Genomic DNA, 12,222 nt, shown 5'->3' with positions numbered 1-12,222 from the left:
TGCCATAGTCAACTAAGTCAATGCATTAAGGTCTACTTTCATTAGAATCACTTTTAAATACATAAGGAACATTTTTTATCAATAACAGGGTTCTCACAGAAATCTAATAACACCTATTTGAGACCACTAGAGTTCCTCCCACCAAAAAATTATCTTTCAAAGGATGTCAGCAAATTAACAACTTCATAGTGTAAAATCCTTTAAGGGATTTTTCTGATAGATGTCACCTTCTGGTCTATGTAATAACATTCCCCACAAGTTCTAAAAGCAGGCAGATATTATTCAACAAGACCAAAAGTATTAATAAACAACATTAAAAGGTTTACAATTAAAAATAACTCCTATGTAGGAAAACTAAAAACAAGTCTTCTAATATTTTTCACTTTTGTTGTAAGAATCCATTATACAAAGAAAATAATTTTCATATGACTCTTCCCGGATCCATGTGAAAGCAGACTCTGAAAGCCAAAATGCTTTATAAAGTAAGCATGATGTACCTGATGAAAAAGTCAAGACCAGAATAGCTGTCAAATTAATTTTTGGTTTTCAAATTATATCCAAAGCACATAGCTGTTCTATGAGAGAAAGCCTCCTCTAGCTCCAATATTCTATGTATGCTGTAGCTTGGTAAAGAGAAATAAAGTTCCACACATTACTTACTCTCATCAATTGCCGATTTGTTTTCAGCATGACTTTCAATGTCCTTGGAAAACCATTCATTAAATTCTTCATGTGAATCAAATAATGTTGGCATAATGAAATGTAGCAGAGCCCAGAGCTAGAGACAAAGAAAAAACAAATGCAGTAAGGATATATTAAGGTTTGCTAATTGTTCATGTGTGTGAGAGGGAGAGAGAATAAAGTATAAGCACATGCCTTCCAACCAATCCAAATACTGTTAAGTACCAAACTGAAAAGTGATTATTTTTCAACTAATTTATAACCATAAGTTTGAAAGGGAAAGTATTACTCATATTTAATAGAGGAATCATTTAAAAATTACATATGTGTCATAGACTAACAACTTTAAAGCAGGGACAGTGTACATAGGGCTAAGAGTCTAGTTTGCCATCCTTTTTTTTTTTTTTTTGCCAATCCTGGGGCTAGAACTCAAGGCCTAGGCACTTTCCCTGAGCTTCTTTTGCTCAAGCTAGCACTCTACCATTTGAACCATAGTACCACTTACAGCTTTTTCTATATATGTGGTGCTGAGGAATAGTCTCAGACTTTCTTGCTCAGGCTGGCTTCAAACCTCAATCCTCAGATCTCAGTCTTCTGAGTAGCTAAGATTACAGGCATGAGCCACCTGAGCCTGGCATGTAAATAAAGCATTATGGGAACGAAGCCATGCTTATTCATTTACACATCGTCTGTGCCACTTTCACATTAAAGAGCCAAAGGGTTGCAACTGTGACTGTATAAAAATTCTAAAATATTGTATGATCTAGTCTTTTACAGATGCATCTGGTCCCCATTCTAGTTGATCAATTATCTTTGATGAAGAAAAATAATTAGATCTCAGAATATTATCTTTAAATATCTCTTCACTAGATGGGTAAATTTCCTAATGTGCTCAATGTTTATTACATAAAAGAATAAAACCAGAGAAGAGTGATGTTAAAAGCCCACCTAAGGGAAGCTTTGGTCAAATCCAGGGAATCAGGGGTGAACAGTTATATGTGGTGCTACAACTCTCTCTTATGAAGATGTAGATTGGGATTTTTACTAGTGCCTACCTCTGCCATGGTGTTCTGAATAGGGGTTCCAGTTAGTAAAAGCCGATTCCGACACTGGAACTGCAAGAGGATCTTCCAACGAACACTGATAAAGAAAATGAGTTACGAATTCTAAATTAGCAACAAACCATTAATTACCTTACAGAGACCTCATATATCTAATCATGCATTCCAAACAAGTAGCACTCCAAACAAATAAATCATGTATTCCACTGTATACATAATTGAAAGATATTTAAGAAGGCTAAGAAAAGTACATTTCAGGGGCTAGGAATATGGCCTGGTGGCAAGAGTGCTTGCCTCCAACACATGAAGCTCTCGGTTCGAATCCCCAGTACCACATATATGGAAAATGGCCAGAAGTGGCGCTGTGGCTCAGGTGGTGCAGAGTGCTAGCCTTGAGCAAAAAGAAGCCAGGGACAGTGCTCAGGCCCTGAGTCCAAGCCCCAGGACTGGCCAAAAAAAGAAAAGTACATTTCAGCAGAATAGAATTCTTTATACAGAAAACATGGTACTAATGGATATTGGGGTTTAGAAAAAATAGCCTTCAAACAGCAAGAGTTGGACCCTTCTGTACTTATTTGTAACGTGTGTGTGTGTGTGTGTGTGTGTGTGTGTGTGTGTGTGTGTGTGTGTATGTGTACTGGTCATGGGGCTTGAACACAGGACCTGGATTCTGTCCGTGAGCTTCTTTTTCTCAAGGCAAGTAAGTGCTCTACCTCTTAATCCACAGCTCAACTTCTGGCTATTCTTTAGTAGTTTAGTGGAGATAAGAGTCTGACAACTTTCCTGGTCCAGTTGGCTTTGAACCATGATCCTCAGATCTCAGCTTCCTGAGTAGCTAGGATTATATGTATGTATCACTAGTGCCCGGCTTCCTTTCTGGGCTTGTAAAGTTTATTGCATTTGTTAGTTAAGAAGTGAAGATGTGAAAAGATCTACAATGTCTTCATTATTCCTGGTCAGCAACACATTCTCCTTCAAAATGGTTCAATTTAGCCAGGTGCTGGTGGCTCAAACTTAAGATAATCCTAGCAACTCAGGAGGCTGAGTTCTGAGAATAAGGGTTCGAAGCCACCAGCTCAAAACAGAAAGTCCATGAGACTTCTTCAATTAACTGCTGTGGCTCAAAGTGGTAGAGCACTATCAGCCTTGACTGAAAAAGTTCAGGGACAGTGCCCAGGCCCTGAGTTCAAGCTCCATGCGTGGTGGGGGCGGGGGGTGGGGAAGAGTGCAATATTAAATATTGCCTATCAGAGAAAAATGTCACAATTATGGAGTGGGAAGATAAAAGTTGAGAAAAAAACTATATACTCTATTTTCTTTTTTTTGCCAGTCCTGGGCCTTGGACTCAGGGCCTGAGCACTGTCCCTGGCTTTTTTGCTCAAGGCTAGCACTCTGCCACTTGAGCCACAGCACCACTACTGGCTGTTTTGTATATATGTGGTGCTGGGGAATCGAACCCAGGGCTTCATGTACACGAGGCAAGCACTCTTGCCAGTAGGCCATATTCCCAGCCCTATACTCTATTTTCTATACATTTTTCTTTTTTGTCCATCATAGAGCTTGATCTTTGGGCCTGGGAACTGTCCTGAGCTCTTCAACTCAAAGCTAGTGCTATAATACTTGGAGTCAGAGCACCACTTCCCATTTTCTGGTGGTTAATTAGAGCTAAGAGTCTCACCGACTTTATTGCCCAGGCTGGCTTTGAACCACAATCCTCAGATCTCAGCCTCCAGAGTAGCTAGGATTACAGGAATGAGCCACTGGCACTGGGAGAAAAAGCTATATACTCTAAAAGGCAGTCCCAAGAAAAAATATGAACAAACTTTGCCTTCTAGTCAGTAACATAGCCAAGGCATTAACCATGCCGTGCCAGCTTCTGGGATCTGTTTTCACTCAAATATGTATTTCACCCCACCTGCAGCCTAGTTTCTACAATTCATGTTACCTGGAACTACTCTTGAGCGCCTGAGCCTCATCCAGTACCATGTACTGCCACTTGACCCGCTGGAAATACTTCACATCCTGCACCACCAGCTGATAGCTTGTGATAACTACATGAAAGGGGGCATCCTGAGTGTAGAGGGTCTTCTGTAAATATAAGAAGAGAACAGTAAAAAGAGATGTGTGCTTAACAATTCATAATAGTCTACTCAACTAGTGATTGCTTTTTCTAGGGACAACGGCCACTTTTAGAACAAGTTGGGTAACAACATATTGCCAGCCTACTTACTAAAGGAAAAAAGTCTTTTCTGTGCCCCTCCCGGGACTGCAACTCGGGGCCTAGAAACTGTCCCTGAGCTTTTCTTTCTGCTCAAGGCTAGCACTCTACAACTTGAACCACAACTCCGCTTCCAGCTTTAAAAAAGTTCTTATCTTGGTGCAGGGAATGTGGCTTAGTGGCAGAGTGCTTGCTTATTAGCATGTATGAAAACCAGGGTTCAATTCCTCAGTGCTACATAAACACAAAAAGCAAGAAGTGGTGCTGTGGCTCAAGTGGTAGAGTGCTAGCCTTGAGCACAGAGAAACAGTGCCCAGGCCTGAGTTCAATACCTCGGACCTATGGGCTGGGAATATGGCCTAGTGGCAAGAGTGCTTGGCTTGTATACATGAAGCCCAGGGTTCGATTCCCCAGTACCACATATACAGGAAACGGCCAGAAGGGGCGCTGTGGCTCAAGTGGCAGAGTGCTAGCCTTGAGCAAAAAGAAGCCAGGGACACTGCTCAGGCCCTGAGTCCAAGGCCCAGGACTGGCTGGCAAACAAACAAACAAAAAAACCCAACAGAATGCCTATAATAGTAAGACTACTATACCATAACAAAAGTATACTTGTCATACATGGGATCTTATATGCATAAAAAATTCATCAAAAAGAAACTGAATGGGGGCTGGGAGTGTGGCTTAGTGGCAGAGTGCTTAGCTAGCATGCATGAAGCCTTGGATTAAATTCCTCGATAACACATATATAGAAAAAGCCAGGAGTTGGTACTGTAGATCAAGTGGTAAAGTGCTAGCTAGCCTTGAGCAAAAAGAAGCCAGGGACATTGCTCAGGCCCTGAGTTCAAGCCCTAGGACTGAAGGAAGGAAGGAAGGAAATATGTATAAAGGAAACTCAAAGTTACCTGACTCCAGAACCTTCTGATGACTTTTCTATCATGAGGATTTCCCCAATATGGTAGCACCTAAAAAAAGGGGTCAGTACATATTATTTGTTATTGATAGCAAATAATAGTGTAACCACAAATATGCTGTTCAGATTAAGTTTAAAAGAAACAGAATGAACCAGATGCTGGTGGCTCATGCCTACAATCCTAGATACTCAGGAGACTGTGATCTGAGGATTGTGGTTCAAAAACCCAGCCTGGACAGGAAAAGTCCATGAGATGCTAATCACCAATTAACCATTAAACAGCTGGATGCATAGCTATAGCTCAAGGTGTTGATTACTAGCCTTGAACCCAAAAATTCAAGTTCAGGGACTGCGTCCAGGACCTGAGTTCAAGGGTACAATTCTCTTCTGTCCCCTCTTCTCTCAATTAAAAAAAAAAATAAGTAAACAACCCCCCCCCAAACAACTATAAACTTGTCTGGAGAAAACATACAATGTCTACTGTATGAATAACAAAATAGCTGTATGAATAACAAAATAGCACTAAGCTCACGTCTGCAATCCTATCTACCCAGGAATCTGAGGGTAATGGTTCAAAACCAGCCTGGGCAGGAAAGTCCATGAGACTCTCACCATCAGTAAACTACTCAGCAAAGGCCACAAGTGGTGCTGTAGCTCAAGTGGTAGAGCACTAGCCTTAGCACAAAGAATATCAGGAAAGAGCAACCACCCAGGCACTGAGTTCAAGCACCAGAATTTGCACAAAAAGGGGGGGGGGGAAGGTTGGCTTCCAACTACATGGGAGGTAGACATTAGGAGTATCACCATTTGAGGCCAGCCCACGTGCAAGACTTCCACTATACAAGTAAGTCAGGCATTGTGCCTGTGGTCTTGGCTATGGAGGCCATGGTGAGAGGATTGTGCTCTGAGGTGACCCTCAGACAAAAGCTCAAGATCCTAGCTGAAAAGTCACTGAAGCAAAAAGTGGTCTAGGAGCATGGCTCCAACGACAGACTGCCCACCTAGTAAGGGCAATGCCCTATTTTCAAACCACAATAACAGCAAAAAAATAAGAATAAAACAAAACAACAAAGATCACATCAGTAGAACAAAAAATGACAAAAACTCAGAGGAAATCTAGATAATGAAATTTTGCAAAACTTTGCAAAATTGTTCACATGAAGCCATAAGGAATACTTCAGAGTGTGGCTGGAGGGTGGGAATATGGCCTAGTAGTAGAGTGCTTGCTTCACACACATGAAGCCCTGGGTTTGATTCCTCGGCACCACATATATAGAAAAAGCCAGAAGTGGTGCTGTGGCTCAAATGGCTGAGTGCTAGCCTTGAGCAGAAAGAAGCCAGGGACAGTGCTCAGGCCCTGAGTTCAAGCCCCAGGACTGGCAAACAAAAGCAAAACTGGAACAACAGAAAATTCAAAGTGGCGGCAACTGGGCTCATAGGTTCTATTTTATCAACGGTTACAGTAGGGTTAAAAAAGAAAGTCGGGTTGGGGATATTGGTCTAGTGGCAAGAGTGCTTGCCTCATATACATGAAGCCCTGGGTTCAATTCCCCAGCACCACATATATAGAAAAAGCCAGAAGTGGTGCTGTGGCTCAAGTGGCAGAGTGCTAGCCTTGAGCAAAAAGAAGCCAGGGACAGTGCTCAGGCCCTGAGTCCAAGGCCAAAAAAAAAAAAAAGTCTATGCAAGTCAAAGCTCAGTTCCAGGGACAGACATACAAAAGAGCAGTATCACTGATTTAAGTGGTACCATACTGCCATCTATCGGTCAGTTAAGGAGCGCCTAAAAAACTTTCATGGTTGCATGGAAATTTAGGATTTTATTTTTCAATATCTTCTACATGTACTGAAACACACACACGCACACAGACTTCCATAAAAAAGATGATCACCTTCTATATGGCAAATAATTAAAGAGAAAATATTGAACAAACTGAACAATTTAGAAACTGTTCAGTTTCTAAATCTATAACCCAGCTAACGAGAGGGGTGGCAATCATAGAGCTGTTCCACAATATGGAATCCCAACCAAGTTCCTATTCTTTACAGAAGAGAAGCCTTAAAGCTTGCTTCTCACCTATACAAGAATCCCTGTATGGAATACATTATGGTTATAGTAAACTAAAATCAGAAATCAAATAAAAATTTCTAAATATATAATTTCTTTAAAATCCTCTTGACTATGCTACTTCATTATCCTTTTAGAAACAAAATATGTATTTAATTGCTTTCCACATTTTTTTAAATTTTATTTTTGCCAGTCCTGGGGCTTGAACTCAGGGCCTAAGCACTGTCCCTGGCTTCGTTTTGCTCAAGGCTAGCACTCTGCCACTTGAGCCATAGCCCCACTTTTGGCAATTTTCTATATATGTGGTGCTGGGGAATAGAACCCAGGGATTCATGTATATGAGGCAAGTACTCTTGCCACTAGGCCATATTCACAGCCAACTTTCTACCCATTAAATTGCAAGGAATGTAAACAAAAGCCTACCAATTCTTTGATATGTATATATGTATCTACATTCTACATCCAAACCTTCATTTAAACCATGTCCAACTTGATGGAATGCACTTCTGTGCTGATTATGTCCTAATTCAATCTCAGTAATTGTTTCTTTGAATCAAATCAAATTCACATTATCTGCCTCAGACATTATATATAAGCTGGACAAGAACTAAAGATCTGGCTTCGGTGTATCAAGGAAATAAATATTGAATTGGGCAGCTGTAGCCCACAACTGTAATCCTAGCTATTGACTTCTCTCTTCTCGCACACATGTGCACATGCATACACCAACACACACACGCACACACATCTTACTCCCCAATTACCTCCCACAACTTTTTTTTTTCTTTTTTGAGACAAAGTCAGCTAGTTTTGGCAATCCTCCAGTTTGGGCCTCTCAAATGCTGAGATTACAGACATGTTCCATGAGGCCTGGCATAATGGTAATTATTTTGATAATTATTATGACAGATTAACAGGATAATTATTATGACAGATTAACAGGAGTATCAGTTCATGTGGCTAAATGAAGCAAATCACTGAAATTGGACTTTGGTTTCCACTTATTAAATATAAAGAGGCACAGGTGCTCTTACTGTTCACATAAGTAATTTTTAAAAGGAATGAATGTATTTAAAAGGAATGGAGGTATTTGAGCAACAATGTAATTATTTTAAAACTATTAAAAGTCATAAAGTCAAGAAGAGAATATTTATTTTAAAGAACAACATGTCTTTTTTGAATAATTATTACTTTTTTACCTTAAATTTAGGAACAAATCTAGTAAACTCCTGGTGCCAATTGTTAAGTGTGGAAGCGGGTGAAATTATTAAGAAAGGTCCCCAAATGTTCTCTCTCTGCAAAAGAAATATCGGTTGAGTCAACTGCAGAAAGGTTTCAAGACAGTTGAAACAAAATTACTAATAATGATGAGCAGTTTAAGAATAGGAAATACATTACAACATTTGCCTATGTCCCAAAATGTCCAAACTGAATGTGCACATTCAAGATGATAATCAAGGACACATCATGAGGCAGAAGAGTCCCAAGCAACTCCTGTCCACTCCGAGTTCGTAAAGTCCTAATTTACGTCTTCATAATGTACTCACAGGATACATACTAACTTGTACGCATTGTTTTCTTCTATACCTGATTATCATAAGTTTACTATTTTCTAATAGTTGGGAGAGATTTTTTTTTGCTTTTTTCAAAGTATATTTAAACACAAAGTTTCTTACTTGTTAAAAAGTGCTCTGTAAGGTAGATATTATTCAAAGATTTAAAGCAAAGTCAATTTATTGGAAGCTTACACTGTTGAGGTTTACAGGAAAGGAGAGAGCTTTCCTGGGTTAAGTACAGTGCACATCCCATGACACTGAGGGCTAGTAAGAGCAGGTGGGAGATAGTAGCTCAAAATACTGACCCAATTGTTATGCTACTTTACCCCCTAGTAAAGGCATTGAGGGCAAAGATCAAATACTACTGTTTTGGTGTACTAAAGAGCCTATCTTAGCACTTTGTAAGTACCTAATTCTCAAAAGAAAAATGACCCAAAATTCTGGAGAGAGGAATATTGGAAGAGTGCATCTACATACCTCAGCCAGATGGGCCAGAAGGGCAATGCTCTGTACAGTTTTACCAAGGCCCATTTCATCCGCAAGAATTCCATTAATGCCCTATGGGGAACAATATACAGTCAATACTTCTAGTTTCACCACATGGATTTCAATCTACTGCTAAGAACTCAGACGTTTGATCCAACAAAAGTGAATGGAGATGCTCAGCACCCACACTTAAACACAACTGCAGTGATTCCATTTGCTGGCACTACAACTACCAAGGCCAATCTCTTTTTTTTCTTTGTTTTGGCTTTTTCTCAAGTGATTTTTAGATAAAAATTATTAATAAGTAGTTGTACAGAGAGGTTTCAATTCTGCAAATCAGGTTAGAAGTACAATGCATCGAATGTTACTTCTATATCTATTATAGCAACAGAGAAGCAAGCTAACAAAGACCCTTATTAAGACCACTTTAGACAAGCTACACATGACATAAATACAATACCTCCCAAGTATGGGGCTGAGAACATGGCCTAGTGGCAAGAGTGCTTTCCTCGTATACATGAAGCCTTGGGTTCGATTCCCTAGCACCACATATATAGAAAATGGCCAGAAGTGGCTCTGTGGTTCAAGTGGCAGAGTGCTAGCGTTGAGCAAAAAGAAGCCAGGGACCGGGCTCAGGCCCTGAGTGCAAGGCCCAGGACTGGCCAAAAAAAAAAAAAGATAAAGCTTTTTAAAGGATAAATATCTAATTATGAACTCATTTCATGAGACTGTACGAACAAAAGATAATTGAAATGACATACTTCTAAAATTTACCTGTTCATAGAGATTGGCCAACCAATTCATGCCTTTCAGCTGATAACCTTTCAACTTGCCATTAAAAATTGTGGGCTGTGGAATATCTTCACCAGCCCGAATAGATGGGTTTGCTAGGCTGTAACTCTCCCCAAATCCAGAGCCAGACTTGTTTGCTGCCCGCAGAGAAGCTGCTCGACTTTCTTTTGCATCTTCATCAAATGATCTTGTCTAGAAATAATTTGAGAAAAGAAATTAAATGCAAATATGACTCACAACATACCTACCACAACTCTGCTAAGAAAAATAACTGGAACAAAATTTCCGAAAATATAGTATTACATATCAATATATTTTACTAACACTAATAAAAAATTACGTAAAGGGGCTGGGGATATGGCATAGTGGCTAGAGTGCTTGCCTTGTATACACGAAGCCCTGGGTTCAATTCCCCAGCACCACATATATAGAAAATGGCCAGAAGTGGCACTGTGGCTCAAGTGGCAGAGTGCTAGCCTTACACACACACAAAAAAACTTCAGGCCCTGGAGAGTTCAAGCCCCAGGACTGGCAAAAAAAAAAAAAAAAAAATTACGTTAAGAAACAATGTTCTCAGCCCGGTACTGGTGGCTCACGCCTACAATCCTAGATACTCAGAAGGCTGAGATCTGAGGATCGAGTTTCAAAACCAGCCCAGGCAGGAAGGTCCCTGACATTTTTTATTTCCAATTAACCACAAAAATGATAGAAGTTGGGCTGAGAATATGGCCTAGTGGCAAGAGTGCTTGCCTCGTATACATGAAGCCCTGGGTTCAATTCCCCAGCACCACATATACAGAAAACGGCTAGAAGTGGTGCTGTGGCTCAAGTGGCAGAGTGCTAGCCTTGAGCAAGAAGCAGCCAGGGACAGTGCTCAGGCCTTGAGTCCAAGGCCCAGGACAGGCAAAAAAAAAGACAAGTTGAGTTTCGGTTCAAGTGGTAGAACACTAGCCTTTAGCACATGATCTCAGGGACAACACAGAGGCCCGGAGTTCAAAGTTCAAGCCCCAGTAGAGGCACATAGACACACACACACACAAAACAATATGATGTAACAACTAACCATATTACACTGATTGCAACATCAAGTAATCTAATGAAGATCTGACACGAAATCTGTATGGTTGGTTGGAAGTGTGCAGGAAGATGGCATGTGTGCCTGACCTACCCTAACAGTGTTGCAAAGAGAATCCTATGTAGTATACAAACGGAATCTTCTTTACTTAATTAAACCTCACTGAGGTTCCTAAATAAGTATCTCTATATCATGATAATAGAAAGCATGTTTACGAAAGTGAAAGAAGGAAAAGACAAGCACCAATGGCTCATGCCTATAATCCTAGCTACTCAGGAGGCTGAGGATCTGCAGAGTATGGTTCAAAGTCAGCCCAGGCAGGAAAGTCTGTGAGACTCTTATCTCCAATTAACCACCAGAAAACTGAAAGTGGTACTGTGGCTCAAAGTGGTAAGAGTGCTATCCTTGAGCAAAAGAACTCAGGGACAGTGCCCAGGCCCTGAGTTCAAATCCCACAACCAACCCAAAACAAGAACATATTATAAACATGATGCAATTTAACAAAGATACCTTCTTCTGTATAACTAATAAAAAAAAATTAAGAAAACTTTTCTAACCTCAATCAATATACTTTTTTCTTGGTACAAGGGTTTGAACCATGTGCATGCTAGGAAAGCACTCTTATCATGTTCTCCATGCGCACAGCGATTTTGCTTTAGCTATGTTTTTGTGTGTGCTGGTCCTATGGCTGGAACTCAGATTCTGGATGCTTTGTGGCTCAAGGCTAGCACTATACTATTCAAGCCACAGCTCTATTCCTGGCTTTTTGGTGATTAATTAGAGATAAGAGCCTCACAAACTTTCCTGCCCGGGCTCACTTTAAACCATGACCCTCAGCTGTTAACATTCTGAGTTGCTGAGATTACAGTTATGAGCCACTGTCACCTGACTAATTTTTTAATAAATTTTGACTAGTTCTGACTAATTTTTAAACTAATTTTTTAATAAAGTTTGTGTTTAAGCTCAAGCCAGCCTAGACCACAATTCTCCTTAACAGCTGGGATGGCAGGTGCACAATGCCTTGTTGACATTTTTTGATTAAGATAGGGGCTTCGCAAACATACCACCCACCCTGGATTTGGCCTCTCACTATGATCCTCCAAATATCCATCTCCAACAAAGCTAGAATTACAGGTAAGAGTCACTGTACGTTGCTCAAACAATAGGCTCTGAATGCTTAGCCAACCAAGTAGATAGTTACTATTCTGCCATTCTTCGAGTATTCCAACTATTCTAAAGTATGTACAACAGCCATCACCCTAAAGAAAAATACACACAAAGATGCCAATACTTTCAAATGAAAATGTGAGATCATATAAGTCCAAGACCAGTGGGGTATTCCTAGGCCAGGGCCAATATTAACACACTTCATTTTT

General features: G+C 40.3%; 1 protein-coding gene across 3 annotated transcripts in view; it reads right to left on the bottom strand.

Moving 5' to 3' along the window:
- Window positions 1–12,222, bottom strand: part of Ino80 (INO80 complex ATPase subunit) — a 79,178-nt gene that overhangs the window by 41,683 nt on the left and 25,273 nt on the right. For all 3 annotated transcript variants that reach the window (XM_048333259.1, XM_048333261.1, XM_048333260.1), the window contains exons 12-18: window positions 9,754–9,963; window positions 8,971–9,051; window positions 8,137–8,232; window positions 4,863–4,922; window positions 3,688–3,830; window positions 1,737–1,821; window positions 661–778 (exon numbers count right to left, since the gene is read on the bottom strand). In XM_048333259.1, the coding sequence (XP_048189216.1) occupies window positions 661–778; window positions 1,737–1,821; window positions 3,688–3,830; window positions 4,863–4,922; window positions 8,137–8,232; window positions 8,971–9,051; window positions 9,754–9,963 (793 nt within the window). The remainder of the gene's footprint in view (window positions 1–660; window positions 779–1,736; window positions 1,822–3,687; window positions 3,831–4,862; window positions 4,923–8,136; window positions 8,233–8,970; window positions 9,052–9,753; window positions 9,964–12,222) is intronic.

This window comes from Perognathus longimembris, chromosome 23, assembly GCF_023159225.1.
Source record: "Perognathus longimembris pacificus isolate PPM17 chromosome 23, ASM2315922v1, whole genome shotgun sequence".
In the NCBI taxonomy this organism is placed as follows: domain Eukaryota; kingdom Metazoa; phylum Chordata; class Mammalia; order Rodentia; family Heteromyidae; genus Perognathus; species Perognathus longimembris.
This window is presented reverse-complemented; position numbering and strand designations above follow the sequence as displayed.